At 37.8% G+C, this 17,774-nt stretch overlaps 1 protein-coding gene across 1 annotated transcript in view; it reads left to right on the top strand.

The window, feature by feature from the left end:
• LOC115918674 overlaps positions 1-17,774 on the top strand; it is a 47,912-nt gene that overhangs the window by 10,947 nt on the left and 19,191 nt on the right. Inside the window, exons 2-4 of the mRNA XM_030986573.1 lie at positions 3,283-3,460; positions 12,720-15,207; positions 17,206-17,247. Of these exons, the coding sequence (XP_030842433.1) occupies positions 3,283-3,460; positions 12,720-15,207; positions 17,206-17,247 (2,708 nt within the window). The remainder of the gene's footprint in view (positions 1-3,282; positions 3,461-12,719; positions 15,208-17,205; positions 17,248-17,774) is intronic.

Genomic DNA, 17,774 nt, shown 5'->3' with positions numbered 1-17,774 from the left:
TTATGGAATTATGAGCTTCCTTTTGTTCTATTCAGCTCCCCTTTTGAGAAAAAAAGCATTTTCAAGTGCTAAGGTATAGAAGGCAATATAATCATCTAAAGTACTTCTACCCTCTCTTAGCAATTTAGATACATTTTCCACTACTACTACCTGTGTTATAATTCTCATCAATCACGTATATCCATATTTCTGATTAGGGTTATCATATATGTTATGAAAACAATTGTAGGTCAATAAAAAAAAAAAGTTAATGAGAAGCATGATTTCATGGATAGTGAGATTAATTCTTGCTTTTGTCTGAATAGTGATAAATTTTTGTAATACTGTCATTTTTCTTAAAACTTTTCTAGATGTTTTAACTCTTCAAAAAAATGTTAAAATGTTGAATAACACATTTAAGATATTTTGAAAAGAAGTATTTAGGTTATCTCCATATCCATGTATCAAACTATACCAGGAATAGTTGAAAATCTGATGGATTGGATTTTAGGATTGTGTACAATGTACTTCCTGGTGTTCCCCCTTCTCTATCCCCACCTGTGCTGTAATAACTGTGTGATGATGGTGCAAATTTGTGCACAATGTTTCTTTTGAAATGGCTACTTCCTGGATAGGTTATGATCCCTACTAAAGTCACAGCTATCAACAACTCACAATGCAGAACACGTACATATCAAACCTGCTGGATTAGAGCAAAGACATTATGTTGGAGGAAAAAAATTAGGCCAGAAATATTACCAGAGTATCTGGCTTGATTGAAGAGCCTAGTGAAAGTAGGCTGTACTCAGAAAGCATTGACAGCTAGCACAGATTCCAGCATCCGTTTCCAGGGGAAAAAGTCCCCAAAATCTCATGGGGTTTGAAATCATGTGGGACACCTGAGAAATTATGTTGCTGTGACTATGCAATATAATCACTTTAATGAGTAGATATAATTGTTTTGTCTTTATTGAAGAAAAGTACATGAAACCTTGATATTCGGGGGATGACTAGCTCATCATTGTCATTCTTTTGCCAAATGTCAGTCCATTTTGTGAAAATGCGAACAATCAACATATGAACAATGAAAGACAAGGTCAGCACTCGATCATTCAATGGCATGATTCTTTCCAGGGTCGCTTAGGGAATTTCTCTGTGAATTTCAAAATTTGATTTGGAAGAGGAAAAGACTCTGAACCTTAATGTACGTGACATTCTAACGCAAGGAAGAAGCGCTTGACATTTAGGATCTGTGCACACTCAGTTACTTTCCAATTTGATGTATTTGAGGTATTCCTTTGTTTGTAGAAACAATGCTCCGACTAAACTCACTGTCTCTGTAAACTGCCTTTCTAGGTACAATCTGTAAGATGTATATTGTTGTGATGGGATCTCTGTTGGCAAGTTAAGATGCTGAAAACTTCTGTCCTTTAAGATTGGATGCTGCATCGCTTCTTGGAAATTTGCGGTCAAGTGGTTGCTACTGTGTCATGGTTTTCTTTTACAGAAGACACTTGAAAAGTTCATCTGGGGAATAAAGTTTCATCAAGAATGCTTCCTTGCCCATTTTCTGTGATTCAACCATAAATTTTTCAACAGTATTCCACATGGAGTATTCTTCTGAGACTTTGTCTCCACTTTTCTGTTCCAGGACATGTTCTTCAAGCTATTATTCCTATGAATGTCGCTGAAGGGATTGTGCAAGATTTCACTGTTTCTTCGTACCTTTTACGGATCAGAGAATAATATACGTCAAACTATTGATATAATACAAGCTCAATCTGTTACTAAAAATTAAGAAGACATTGATGTATGTCAATCTCTCTCTCAATCTTGTACCATCCATATTGACTTTGCTGCTTTGTCAGTGCTCTGATTTGAGATATTCCTGACATACCTTAATGAGGTAAGATCCTTGGTTTAGACCCATCACTAAGAGGAATTGGTCTTGACATGTTTCGTCAACTGCACATTTCCCTCTGAAATTGTCTTCCCTGGTGTTCTTCCTTCCATGTTTCGGTGGTGTGTGGAGTGAGACTGTGATGTGCAACTGATATCAAGATTAGTGCAATTTTCATCTGTTAACACATGAATTTCATGCAAGTCTTCATTTCATAGGAAATTTGCTAAGCAGAAATCTGAGGAATATAAAATATATTAGGGACTTATTTAAATTGTTCAATCAAACCACTTCCTTTTGTTATTGGGCAAAAGCAAAAACAGCAGGTCAAATGATGGAGGGCACAGTTTATGTCATTATGGTCTGTTTGCTTGTATCCGTTTGGTACAGTTGACTGTATCATGCCAGCTAGTCCAAAGTATTGGAGATCCATCACATTTTCTAGGTATCATTATGATTGTGAGTCCTGCATATCCTTTGCGTGAAATTGTGAATAGTGTCGATACTTCTTGCCCTTTAAATTGAAACAGGAGCAATACTGTAGACCTGATTATTACATTTAAATTCCATTTGACTCTTTTTAGTACTAAGTTGTGCACCTGTGGAGTAACAAATCTTTTCCAGACGAAAATGGCTGCTGGGTTTTTCTGTTCTTTCCTTTTTTTCTCATGTTGAGATGCTCCCCCATATTTGAATGGAGACACACTTGAATGGTTGGGAATACATGCTCTGAATGATTGGATTTCAATCACAGTTTTCCTCTCACCAGATGCAGAGCTTCTTGAGGACAAGCTAGAAGGGACTTGTGTCGTCTGTCGGCTTTATGCCTCACCGAGCCAGACATGAAAATAACAATGTTGTACACGTGGAGAACTTTATTTAACATTTGGTTTTCCTGATGTTAGGCATCTGTTTCGTTTCTTGTTAGCAGACGAAGGAAAGAACGATCATGTGTCCTCCCATATGCATGTATAGAATCTTGAGAAAAACTTAGAGGATTTGGTCATCCAAGTGTGATTTAAAAAAAATCATGTGTGTAAATGCTGAAAGTTGATATCTACCACTTGTTGACAGATATGCTGTATTCTATAATATGAAAAGTGCTGACATTACATAAAACCATCTGATCTTAAAATAGAATTTTAGCTAAAAGAACACATGATGTAGATCATTGAACTAATGATATCTTCATTGCTTTGCAAAATTGTCTTATATGGAGCCAGAAGGATGTTTTTCTCTTTCAAAAGTTTATGAGCCAATGGCCTTCTGGCTCTCAGTATTAAAATGACATGATGATATCACAAAAGGGTCAAGAAGTTACAGGGATTTTGCCTTCACACCTCTCAGCATAAAGGTCAATTTCTTTAAAAACACTCTTTCTTATCGTCCTTGTTCTCCTGTAGAGTTTACTGAGGAGCAGTTGGACCGACTGATGTTGTCCGCCAGTGAGACCCTAGACTACATCAAGACGGAGGCGGTTCCCTTCATCCAGATGGTTATGGAAGACTTCATCAAGAATGATGAGATTCAGATGGAAGGGAGGAGGATCGTGGCCTGCTTCGGGTATCACTCTCCGAGAAGGTAGGTCATCCCGCACACAAACATTAACCCTTTGGATAATGCATTCTCTCATTCTCACAAGTTTTAATACAGGGACCACACGGTTACTGGAGGCAAAGGGTTAATACCTCAGTCACACCAAAAAGACCAAGACCACCTAACAACAGACCGAACAAACAATTATGTTACCCCCTATGGCCAAAGTTAAGTTGGTTTGGAGTTGGTTTGGAGTCGGTGTGGCAGCAAGTGTGACTGAGGTATAAGACCTGTGTTCATAATGGCAGACTAACTTTAGTCCAGGTTTAAACCCCAGCAGTATTTTAAGATAGTCCCCCAATTTATAAAGAGCTGAGTGGTCCACCCCTTCATCGCTTAAACATTGCAATTCTGTCACTAACTGAACAAACAGAACTCATGTCAGTATGAAAACTTGCTTCTTGTCATTTTTGTGACTTTATTTATTTTGTTTATTAATTTTTTTAAAGGTTTTCACTAACTTGCACAAAAGAAAGATTGACATTTTGACTTGTTTAAACCGGGTTCCACTTATTAGGTTTAATGGGCAGAATAGCCATGAAAAAATGTAACCGGCATTCCATAAGATTAACCATTGATAGCAAAAGGACATTTAAAAAACGGATCTTAAAACCAGGATAAGAAAAAATCCTGCTTAGAGTTATAGAGACTGGAAAAACACAAAAGTAGGCAGAAAGAAGAAAAAATTAAGAAGGAAGAAAAGGCTTGTGTTGGGATTTTTTCCCAGGGTTAGGATATTAATTGGGGTGAGCCAGCTAAGAGCAGGAAGGCTTACTCTTGAAACAAAGAGTAGCAACAGGCTGCTAGGGGGGATCATCCTCTCAAAGACACCCCTGACGATAGCTGCGCTGCCTGCCCTGGAAGAAAGGCCGATGGAAACTCCCTAATCCCAAGCAGACAGTGAATCATAGTTCCTCCACTAAAATTTCTTGTATTAACCCTCCCTCACCATCCCTCCTTCCTCCAACCTAGCTTGCAAGCTCGGTCCTAAATACTAAAAGTTCTTCAGTTGAGAACATGATGTGCCTCCTTGCAGTAGACCTGTTTATAGTTACCTCATCCCAAAAGGATCGATGTCTAAATAACAAAAGACTTTACAAATATGAAAAGCTCCCTCTCTTTGTATTTTGAAGTGACTTCCTTCAACGTTGCAACGTCCTAGATACTACAAGTTCTTTAGTTGAGAAAATGATGTGCCTCCTTGCTATAGACCTGGTTGCATTTACCTCATCCCCACAGGATGTCTAAATAACCGGAGACTTTACAAACATGAAAAGCTCCCTCTCTGTGTATTGTGAAGTGACTTCTGATGTAGATCCCCTGCACATGCCTTTTCTTTTGCATCTGGTAAACATTATAGTTTGATCATGGAGACAATGTGCAAGGTGCAGTATAAGTGGAATTCGTATTTAGATCAACCCTTTCTCCTGAAGGCAGTATTAGTAGGGAAAGTAGAATGCTTTATAACAGTTGAACATTATATAAGCTATCAGTTCAAGAAACTTTAAAATTGAATTTTGGGGTCAAAATGAAAGAAAAAACAGATTTGTTTTCTTCTCCTCGAGTCTTAAAACAAAAAATAACTTGAAAGGGCTTGTGACATTTCTTATTTGTTTACCTGTTGGGGCAAAATCCTTTAAAGGTGAACAAATTACTGTGTGCCTCAGAAGATAATTCTTCGGAGCCCTCACCTTTTTGGGGCCATTGATGTAAATGATAAAAAAACAAATCATTGTACCAGGAGACCTGACATTAAGATGATCAAAGAGAGAGATTGGCATTCACAAGACTTGCCTTGAATGTTTTTCACATTTCGATGAATGGTGACGAAAGAAGAGCATCGAAACTGCTCGGTCTAGTAATTGTTCGCGTAATGGGATTGTGTCCCTGTTGAAGCGTTCTTCCTCTTTCTATGCACATCTCTTGTTGCTTATTTGTGCGATATGTTTATCATATCTTATCAAGAGTGTCTTTAGGCCTCATTGTCTGTTCTGTCAAATAGTTCATTCAATGTGACCTTTCAGTTGATGATATGTACATCCTGACACTATAAGTAGTGCATAGAAATGTGCATGAAAAAAAATCACAAGTGAGATAAAGAGGGTATTTGCGATACACGTGTGATAAGAAATGCTGATTTAAAAAAGTGCAATATCTCACCTTAAAATATACTTTAGGGCTAGTTTATCTATGAGGAACAGAAAGTTTCATCTTGACATCAATATGATAATTCTTTGCAAATTTATCCCCTGCCAAAGCTTAAAATGATACAATTGTAGACTATTGCCAGACAGACATAGCACTCAAAGCATATAAACAATGAGGTTTTGTGCAAGTATGATTCAGTCAAGTTACAAAGAAAGAGAAATATTGGTAGCTATCATCACTCTGAAATTTGGACGATGGAATGAGACAGGGTCTACTTGATGAAAGATTGGCACTTTCAAGTCGAGTACAAGGAGTGACAACACGCCTTGTCAACATGTGTAACAAGCTCCATCGTGTGATGGTATAAGAAGCTGAGAGGGATTATCTCAAACTGACCCTTCCCGTGAATCACTTCGGGTTTCCATGACGACTCGTGAATCAGCAGCCCCAAACCATATTTTGCCGAACAAAATTATAAAAAAGTAGAAAGTTTCCAAGATAAGATCCAAAGGAGCAGAAAAGATGAAAAGTGTGAAGTTTTTGAGAGAAAAAAGTTCCAATTATCTAGAGACTGGCCGGTCAGAAACAATCAGGGTCGTACGGTCAGAGATGCAATCCTTGTGGGTACAGAACATTAGGAGCTTGTGGATAGAAACCAGTCCCAAGAAGAGAACCACTGTCACTAGAAATTACATGGAGATTACCATTGGAACTCTTTTGTGGACTTTAGTGTCTCCATGAATCAACATCAGAAGTCTAGATAATAATCAAATTGCCTTTCTTGTTTGCTTTTTGTCCTTCTCTTTGTAAGGTCTGATATTTTGCACCCCCCGAAATTGATAAATCCTGATACTATTTTGTGGGATAAAAATTCTGCTAAAATTGCCTGAATACTCACTGACAGATGCAAATTGAATTATGACCAACAATAGCATCATCTTTGTTGTAAGTTGTCTTCTCTAATGCAAAGTGTCATATAAACACCATTCAATTGAATTATGGGATAAAAGCCTGTTGTTGGAAATAAATTTACCCTTTGTATTCCGATAGTCTGGTTTTTAGAATTTGTCTTTGATAACAGGAAGGAATTCAACATCATTGATGTGATTAGATTAATCCTCTATTGTGAATATTGGAAATTATGTTTCCTAGTTTAGAAGATTCTAAATTAACATTAATTGGATCTGTACATATCTGTTCCAAGGAAATGTATTTCTGTTGGCTTGCAGTCACAACACCAAATTATTGAAAAAAATATTAGAAGCAATAGAACAATCTAACTTTGTTTTGCCAAAAACTTATGTTTTTATAGTGGAGGGTATTCATAATGGGGTGGTAATGATATTGTAGTTACCATTATTTTGTATACAGCTGTTACACAGACATGTAACCTAATTGTTTTAATCAAATCACAAGTAAATCTTCCCTTTTGTTATTGAAACCCTGTTAATGTAGAGGAAGATACATTTTATGCAGTGCATTGGCAAAAGTGGCAAAATGTCAGGAAAAAAATATGAGAACAGGAAAGGGGAGTATTTTAAACAAGGGAGATTCATAATTAATTGAGTTGATTAGTGATTGGTACGTGCAGAAGCAAGCTCCCATTATTTGATGTCAATAAAACTTAAGGAAAAAATGAGAGGATTAAGTAATGAGAAAATATCAGTGAGATGACTTAAGGATTAGGAAAGTTTCCTTCGCATAATGATTTTTGTTAAAGATTCCATATGTTCGGAGGATTGAGAATTTCTTGTAGATGATTAAAAGGAAGTAGAGGGGAAAGTGTAACGTTACGTACAGTGTGAGCCAGCACGATCCCGAGAATTTAGCCTAATCTTCTGTGGATTAAGATGAGGATATCTTAATCTTCACCTGGTTGAAATCATCTTTCATCTTCCTTGCTTCTTTCCTATTCCACTGTCTGTGATGAATTACTCATTCTTTATATGATGCCTCCAAGATCATGTCGGGAGGGAAGGAAACTCGATCGTAGCGATGGGAGAAGGAAAAAAAGTACAAAGAAATAGGAAAAGCAAACAATTCTGAAGATAATTTTTGTCCGGGAAGTTCCACATCAAGTCAAGTTTCAACAAGCTGATTAAGACATCAGGAAATGAGCAGACAGAATAAGGACAAAAATAGGAGTAAATTCTAACCAATAGTCATCAGGTTAGCACAGGCAGTCATATACATATAGGGTGGACATGCTGTAGCATTTCAACCAAAGATGGTTGTAGTAAACACTTTAAATATGTCGGAGGAAAGACTTTGTGTATATTTTTCATTGATTATTGTGGATCCTTATCCATTAAAAAAAAAACGTCATTAGTTTGATAAAAACGAATTTGTAACAAACCTTAACACTTTTAAAGGTATTGCAAAGTTTTGGGAAATTTTGAAAATTGAATATATAGTAATTCTTTGAAATGTTGATATATTTGGATGCCCCTGTGTATGTATTATAAGCACTAGAAAATTTAGCCCCTAAAACAGTTCTGCTTTCGAGAAATTGACTTAATCAAAATTTAGTCAATATGGCCCGAATTCACAAAGCAAGGTTTGAGCTCAAACCTCCTTTTGTTTCGCCAAACCTCCTTTTGTTCTTTACAAACCAGGTTTGTAAAAAACGCGTAAAACGCGTCATATGACGTACGAAAACCAAGGTTTGTCGACAAACCTCCTTTGTGAATTCGGGCCTATGAGTTTAACTATATTCTTGCTCCTATTCATAAATGTCACATGATCATTTCATTACACCATTCATTTGTATTATTGTTCAAAATGTAGTATCCAATGAAAATAAATACATTCATTTTAGTGAGCATATCCCTCTCTACAGGCTTTAAAAAGATATGTTCCTCTGTTTGACTTTTTTTTCCTTCTTCATTCTATGTCTCCTTCTTTTTGGTTCTATTCCTTGTGCATGGGCTAGGATATGGATGGATTAGCATTATAAAATTTTGATCTGTTTAGTCTGCGCACCCCACCCATTTAATAGATACAGTTCTATTAATCCTCTAGACGACTGCCGAGGATGTTGACAACATCAGTAAAAGGATGAAGGGTGGAATTAAAGATTTTTCTCCCTGTCAATGTTGGTGGCACCATGTATACTTGTATAGTTGGGAGAAATATTGAGACTGCATGTTTTGTAGAGACCAAATGATAGCTAGGCTTATTTCCTAGATTTAGTGATCACAGACTTGACATTCCATTGACATTCAGCGAGTTAATAATATGATGGTCAGGCCTCTCTGTCTATTAATTTCCCTATCCTATAAAGTAGCATAAAAGCTCATCATGAATTCTGGTAAATGAAATTGCATTTTGATAGCAACTGGCTAAAAAATAATAATTCTAAACAGTAGAAAGTTTGTTTTGACTTTCAATATATCATTTGACAAAATCTTGCTGGAAGGCATATTTATGTTCAAATAACATTTGCACAAAGGAGGTCATGTTTATTTATTATTTATTCATTTATTGGTATATAATGATCGACCAGCAGCACAAGGCTGAAAGGGTCAATTTACAAAGGTACAGTGATGTATATATATACATGTACAATAGTATTAACATAGCTTAATTATTAACATGATTCGGTTGAAATGTTACACATAAGTACAAAAAAACTCAAGATTAACTGTAATCTGTAGGAGTAAAGAATAATGCATTTGTATTCCTCTCATCAACCAAAGTCAATTTCTTACAAAATCAGTGGATGTTTGTTCTTAGTTTTGAGTCATCATTATCATTATTCAGACAATGCTGTGGTTTAGGGTCAAGGTAGATCAAGGCTAATTTGACAATAATCTTCCTTGTCAGGTTGATTCTTAAAACAAACTTTAATGGAGTAAAAGTACATAGATGGGTTAATTGGTTCTTACCACAAACATTGACTTTTGATGACTTTTGATGAAAATGGCCAAGGAAGGGGATTAAGAGGGATCAAATTTACATCTTAGGGTTCGATGACGTGATTCTGCTTCATAAATGAGAAATTATCACCTGTTGCATTCTGGGATTGTCGAATTCCATCATGCGAAACCTGTGGTTCCTTAAAGTTTGCTCTCAAGTAACAAGGTGACCATGATTCTGATCATAGCTGATGGGGATACAATCATTTATTCTTTCGCAAATTACACCTGCTTAATGGTCATGGTTATGGGACAGACTCTTTCTTAAATTGTGTGGGATTAACTTTTGATATGTGAGGTCAGCTTTATTTCCGAATCCATAAGTCTTCCTGTGGACGGTGTATAATAAGTTTTCAACCTAGATTGTAAATGTTAGGTTAGATTTTGTAGGTGATCTTGTTATTTGCCATCATCCAAAAGTATCAAAAGTATCAATTTAGGATGATGAGAATGCTGGTTATTAAATGAGATGTGATGGTGTATCATTGGCTATCCTAGATTAATTCTAATTACCTCTTGTTATATTGAAGGAAACAACAGCTTTGCCTGAAAATTACCCAAGTTTACCCAAGTTTACCCCATGCTATCTGTGTCCCTTCCATCAAATCCTTTTCAGTAAAGCCAATAGGGGTCTCTGATAACTATATTATAGCACTGTATTCTTTCTGTTTGTCTGTCTGTAAGTCTGTTGCCCTCTCTTTCTATTTTATCTCCCTCTTGATCTCATTTTACTCTCATTACTCATTATTTTGCCTGTACCTCTCTCTCTCTCTCTCTCCCTCTCTCTCTCTATTTCTCTCTTTCCTCAACTATCTTTAACTCTCCCTCCCTCCCTTTCTTTTCGCATTCTGACATCATGATATAAATAGAGGTAGATGCCTGCAATGTATCACAGAATCGTGATAACATGCAAGATCAATACATTCAAGATACAGCAGACAATTAATAACAGCCCCTTTTTTCCAGTCCACCCGTTTCACACACTCCGAACCCTTCCCTGCCCAATTATATCACTGCCCCCTCCCGACACAGGGAGAGACACTTTCCTCTCCTGAGCACAGGATATGAATCAGGCCCACTCACATAACCCTCTTATACGTTTGTCCCAAATTATGACAGCCTAACTGGCAGGTGATGACCCTGTCCTGCGTGCTTCCCCCCTTGTTCCTCATTTTTGTTTTTCACTTTCAGCGGGCGGCCTAAAAATAGACTTTGTTTGCGTACGCTGAGCTACCGATTCACGCATTCAGAACTTCCAACAAAAGATTTTAATCCCACTTACTAAAAGAAAAATCCATGCAATTGTCGTGAATCATATTTATATCAGCCGATTCAATATGATATCATTACTGGATATTAATTGTCATTTTTTTGGTATGGTGTTAGATTTATATATGAGTCCTCTTTCAGTAATAGTTTGTTGTAATATTTGGCATTTCGATTCATTTCCTGTTTTGCACATACAGCAAATTGATCAATAGATAATAAATTAAAGGTACTTTTGAAATGTTTTCATCAAGTAAAATGCATCCATAGTATTATGGCAACAGTGTATTTTATTATGTGTGCAATGAAATCTTCAGAACTACAGCAAGCTTCATTTTATATATGTTACTCTTTAACATACCATGCATGTACAAGCCCAAAGTTACATCAGTTTGACTTTTCTTGCAAGTGTCCCTAACTTGTTTTGATCAGGATTTGTATCTTGTTCGGTCTGATGATTTTTCACTTTGAAACCTGAAATTTTCTTGACTGAGACAAGCTCTTATATACATGTAGAAATCAATGATTCATTGCAGTGATGCGTCATTTTTATTTTGAATGTCAATTATTGAAATTTTGGATTTTAAAGATTTGATTCTTCATCTTTGTAGTAGCTTAATTTGCACATTTTTCTAAAAAAAAGAGAGAGAAAACAAGTAACAAAATATCAGCAAAATTAACCCCCAAAATACACAAGCCAGTATGCAGTTCTGATGACCTATAAAAGTTAAAGGATATGTTTGCATTATGATGGATGAGGCCTTTGCTATTGTGAATGACAGCAGCACCTTGACACTTTATAGAATATATACTTCACTATTTCACTGCTAACTATATATAGGTAAAGAATGACCTTGACTTATTTAACGAGTGATGCTTACTGGTGCATTGCTTTCTCTCAGCATGTTACAATCATATAGTAGTTATTGACCCCCCCCCCCCCCCCCCCAATCAGGAACCTATACAACAGTAGACTTTTGTACATGATATTGCACCCATGGTAATAAAGTGATGGTGATGGTTTCTCCTATCGATAGGGTGTTCATTTCATTATTGTATTATTTAACAGATTTCTTTTATTTATCCTTTCTCTAATTATGACTACCCATTTGACTTTTATAAAAAATTATCCCTCTTTTTGTTATTATTCTGTCTTTTACTGGGATTTTTATACAGAGTCCTTTAAGTTCTTGCTTCTGTTACTTGCTGTGAGCTGTCTAATACAATCTTTCACTCATACTATGTTGCTATCTTTCCATCTTATTTTGAGTTTTGAACACGCCCTCTGAGAGTCTGTCCCTCACCCCACGCTCTTGTTGTGTTTTTGTTGGCGCGTCTCTCCCCTCGTGTCCAGTGTCTGACAACTGCGGGGCAGCGAGGGCTTGACAAGTTAAAATCCAATCAAAAATAAAATTCAAGTACAGAAGGCTTAGTGATTAGGGGGGCAGGATGCAAATTATAGGTCTTCAAAGTGAAAAACTAAGTGAGTCGTTAAGAGCAGTGCAGCCTGTTTTCACTCATGATTCTGCAATAGGTGTGGTGCGCTGATAAAATGAGAATGCCTTAGGGTACGGGCTGAATATGCACACATAGGAATACTGCAAGAGTGTACATGCCTAGACTGCGATAGTGTAAGGCTTATAGTTGCCATTTTAACTGCTGTGTCATTAATAAAAAATCTTGTATATGTGACTATGCAGTGTTATTAATTGCCTTTTTGCTTCATGTTATTTACTAAACTACACAAGTCTCAGCAAAAGCTTGTAGTAATTCAGTGGCAAGGTAATGTATTACGGCAGCATGCAATCTAATTTATGCCATTCTGACTAATATAATAGACGTTAATTGTCAGGTCACTATTTTGAAAGGTATATTAACATTTATTTTCTATTCTATTCCTGTCTTCTCTGCAGTATTTTGGGGACTCCAAAGAAGTCGCATTCCATGCCAAGGACCAAGAAGGCTAAAGTAGATCTGGGCCCTTCCAAGGAATACCTGCAGACACGGAGAGTCACCTTTTCCAACGTGTTGGATGTGAACGCCATTGAGACCGTAGAGCTCGAGGACGACGGGAGCCCGAATTATCGCAGGAGACACTCTTTCTGCGTAGGAGACATCAAGATCGCCCAACAACGACTTCAGGAGAAGGACAGCGAGATGGGTAAGACCGTCTCAAGAGCTGTGGATGACTCCAACATCAAGTACCAGTGCCCAACACCATCTGCACCGTATGAGGACAGCGATATGGAATCGAGTCAATGGAAAGTGCCACTGATTCAGATAAAGGAGTGGAGAACTGTCGAAGGAGAGGACGATGATCATGGTTACGAACGAGTTATCAACATTGATCATGATACTGGTGGAGATGAGGCGGGCAGTCCTTCGAAACCCGAGAGAGGAAATTTAGAGGAAGAGGATGATGAGGATATAAATGCTTATGAAAAGGTGGAGGTAGATGAAGGGAAGCAGACTGATGCCAATGAGAATGACTATACAGAGCTTGAAGCTCTAATGGCTCAGCTTGAAGAGATTGCTGGACATGAAAATGCAGCTGATAGAAAGGCATCGGGAGAGGATTATGATCAAGTTTTTGATGAGGCTGAAGGATCTGAGGTAGATGGATACGAAGTGCCTATGACTGAGGAGGAAGTTTTAAAAAGCCGAAGTGCAAGCATGGAGAATCTTGTGGACTCCATGGAAGAAGACGATTTTGGGGTTTCCCTCGCGATTCTGTTTGATGACTTAGGGGAGGATGACGATGGATATGAAAAAATTGAAATTGGAGCTCAGGAAGCTTGTCCGGTAACAGGTGAGGCAGGAATTGAAGACGAGTGTGTGAAAAGTGAAGTGGAAGCAACAGAACAATGTATTCCCAAACAGGAAGAAGAGGAAAGCATGGAGGATGAAAGGAGCCGTTTCTCTGAGTATTCAGAGATAGACATTGTAGAGGCACTGGTAAAGTCTGGGCTTATGAATGCTCACACGGACAAAAACAATTCAGGTCAAACTTCTTCCAGTGTAGATGCAATTGAAAGTGAAATGTCGCAAACTGTTAAATGTGAAGTTGAGACGCCTCGTCCAGACTCGGGGGAAACCAGACTCAAGGAGCAGGCTTCCACCGAGAGTTGTGAGGAGTCCGTCTTCAGCGATGAATCAACATGTATGCTTCTTAGGACAGAAGAAGATATCAAAGTAGACATGGAACATGATGGAAATATGAAAGAAAGTTGTGAGATGGAGACCAGTGAATCAGACATTAGCAATGCTGATGACAACATCAATAATGTCAATGAGAATGAAGAGGTTCAGCCAGAGGAGAAGAAGGACAATGGCGATGAAAAGGGGAAAGTCACCACCCGGTCTTTCAAAAAGTCTTTAAACAGCTCCTATAATTCTATCACAGCAAACCTTTTGCGCAAGAAAAGAACTGCTGAGAAACGTCAAGGTAGTGTCTTCGGTGAGGATATCAGAATAGAGAACGTGAACTTCCGTGGTGACTCATTGGACTCAGATGATGGTTACCAGGATAGTGGTGACTATAAGGAAACGACTTGCAGTGATGTCAACAACTCGTTTGGGTTTCCAGCTCCAGCAGCTGAAGATGGACAGTCTGTGGATTTGGAGTATGCCAGTGACTCTAGCGCAGGTCAGAATGGTCTCTGTGATGATCCAGTGTACGACAACGTGTGCATGGACGATGATGACAATCTGGATAGGAATGTATTCAATAGCAGTCCGGTCAGTTCGGTCAGTGCCACGTTCACAGAGGGTAGCGAGGATGCTGTCCAAGAAGAGAAGCAGGAGACACAGTCCATGGGTTCCCTTGAGAACATCTGTAACCTTGGTGAACTCCGAATGCGTAATGTCATCTCTAAAAGCATCCACTGCCTCCCGAGTGGGGACAGACAGCTGATGAAAGAAGCAGAGGAAGGTACACCACCTAAGCCACGCAGGACATGGTACTATCGCTCCAGCGCCGACGTCCGCAAGAGCCTCATCCGTAGCTTCGGCTTGGACACGGATGGAATCATGCGCAACCCCACCTACGCACAGGTTTCCAAACCGAACTCCCGCGTGATCCATGGAAGCCTCCCGGGCCGTTCCAATCACGGAGCAGGTCACAGGACGATGAAGCGTATCCCTTTGACTCTGAGCCGACACAGCAAGATGATCTACAAGGAGAGGTTCTCATCAAACTCCTCTAAGCTTGGTAGGAACACCTCCCATGATTCAGGGGTCCTGACTGGAGATGAAGATTCCAGATCGACCATCAGAGATAATGAGATTAACCAAACACATCTCTATGAGGAGGTCGCTACCATTACCAGCAGAGGTGGGGATCGCTCTGGAGCTAAATCAGAAGTCAGGAAGACCCTCACTATGGATGAGGATACTACTGAGGTGAGAAATAAACAAGTTTGACTATTGTTACATTTCTTGCTCTCACTAACATTTTTACCCTACATTTATTGTCTTCTTTTAAGAGTATTACCCCATCAGTAATCAAGCACTTTTTCATCAAGCCATGTTTAAACATAGCATGATATCATATAACGTATACAAATGTTACCGCATATAAAATGGGAATTAAGATTACTAGAACACTATGGAAGCATTCTTATCTCCTATTTGTAAATCATATAAATGCAGAAACAGAATTGTCTATAACCATAAGTTTTCTTTATTTTGGTGAAAAGTTGACATTCCTACTTCTTTTTACTTGAACCACCATTGTTTGTAACTACAGATACTGAAATGTAAGTTTGAATATTGAACACCAAGTGATATTGTTATAAAACAAATTACTTTACTTAATGTTATTCTATGATCATGTACGTCATTTGAAAGGACTTATTGGCAATGGAAGAATAGACATTATATTACTTCCTGTGCAAAACCCCTTGGTAGACAACACGTGTTGATTGCATGACCAAAATTCCCCTTCTTTGAGGGTAGACAAAAAATTGTTTAGCCTCAGACAAGTCCAAATTGGCGACACCCCAAGGGACGTCACAATAAGACGCTTCCTCAATGACCTTTAAGGTCTTCCTCTAAACTTCCCATGGCCGTAGTTTACATCCTACTGGTCAGCCCACGTCCAGCCACTGTGTGTTTTTCTCTTTAGGCCTGTCCTCATCAGCTAGAGATTGCCAAATATCCCACTATTTTAACTATCCCGATCGCAAATTATCCAGTTAATTTGCGTCTTCATCAGCCCGCAGTTGCAATTAGCGGGATATTTGGTCGAGATAATCATCCCAAGATATCCCGCTATTTGTTCGGTGCATCTTAACCTGCCTGAAGACTCGCAATATGCGCGAACACTGAGCAAAATATCTCAAGCTAAGTTCCTGAGCTCGAGTTTCAAGTTTCGAGGTCAAGTCTCGAGCTGATGAAGATGCGATTTGTAACTTCTGGCTTATTTCCCAAATCAGAAATAGCAGTTATTTGGCGATCTCGAGCTGATGAAGACATACCTTTTGAGAGACAAAGTTTTCCCTGCAGTGTCCTATAGACTGTCATAGAATGAAGGAAGATCGATGCCTCCAGTGTACCCCCGTTCTCTTGCCCTTCCCATAATCCAATTTTATGGCCATGTATTGTGATTGTGGTTGGGTTAGATCCATGTATAGCATCCAAGGTGTACAAGTGTTATGTAAGCCCTACCATGTGAGGGTTGTAGGCCGCATGGGCAAAGTGCCATTACATCATTAGAATCACTTCCCATTGTCCATCAAATTTTCTTATTTCTTGTGACCTGATTAGAAAGTGTCTCTTTCCTGCTTTCCCCTTTAAAAGTTAATATGCCAGTTTCCATTTCAAGAAGGGATTGATATTAATTAATCATAAAGTTTCAATTTCAAAAAGTGATAGATATTCGTGTTAGCTAGGACTATCCATACAATCTACAAGTCTGACAGAAAGTTATCCCATTAATGGGAATGTTGAACCTGATATCAATTTAAATATAAGTATTAATTTTAAAGCATAAAATGGTTAGTGAAAGAGTAGGAGAGCTCAACAACTTTGGAGTGTAGAAGATCGCTAAACAAATTCTACAATTTCCTGTGTAAAAAGCTACTGTTCCAATAGTTTGTAATTGTAAAAGGGAATTTAAAAATAAAATTTACTAGAGGGAAATGTTTTTTGAACATGTGATAATGAAAAGAGAATGATCTTTCTTTTTTGTTGTGCCATATTTTATGTATTTAGTGTATAGAATGTAGATATGGAAACTATCATGCTCTATTAGACTTATGATTTTACTAATTTCTTCCACATATGATTTGTGTTATTGCCATTTTAATGCACCACGTATCGGTACTTTGTTGTGCACTATTAATTGGTTTTATTATGATTTCTTTCCTGCTTTAACTCATAATTTTATGGTTTATACAGAAGGTTCAAAAGCCCAGTATTGAGACTGAACGTTTCTCTGAGGTGAGACGATGAAATAGATATTTTTTCTAATATCAAAACTTTGCTTGTTAATTCTTCGCCTTACAGTTTCTACTCATTGAAATCACTTATCTTCTGCATTTTCACTTGCTTGCAGTGTACACGATAACAAACTTGTATTCATACTTTCAAAAGAAAATCAGTGTGTATTGCAATGCTGGCACTATTGTATGATGTCTTTTTTTTGCGCTTCTTTTCCCTCTACAAATATTAGTTCCCTTCATGTCATTTCCTTGTCTTTATATTTCTGAAACAATATCTGTATGCTTGAACTTGGCACTTTATCCGGTTTTTTGTTACTAATATATTCCAAATTTGCGTGTAACCTTTTAAAAGTTGGTCCATGCTTAACCATGTAATTTATTTTCCATCAGCAAAAGAATGTCCTGTTTACTTCCCTTTTTGCCTTTGAATCCTACTCCTACTTTTCTTTAATTGTGCTGCTTCTCTTTGAAATGAAAATATAATTGTTTAGAATAGTAAATTGTTTGCATTATTCCTTTCTAAGA

This window comes from Strongylocentrotus purpuratus, unplaced genomic scaffold, assembly GCF_000002235.5.
Source record: "Strongylocentrotus purpuratus isolate Spur 01 unplaced genomic scaffold, Spur_5.0 spur5_contig_838, whole genome shotgun sequence".
Taxonomy (NCBI): Eukaryota; Metazoa; Echinodermata; class Echinoidea; order Camarodonta; family Strongylocentrotidae; genus Strongylocentrotus; species Strongylocentrotus purpuratus.
This window is presented reverse-complemented; position numbering and strand designations above follow the sequence as displayed.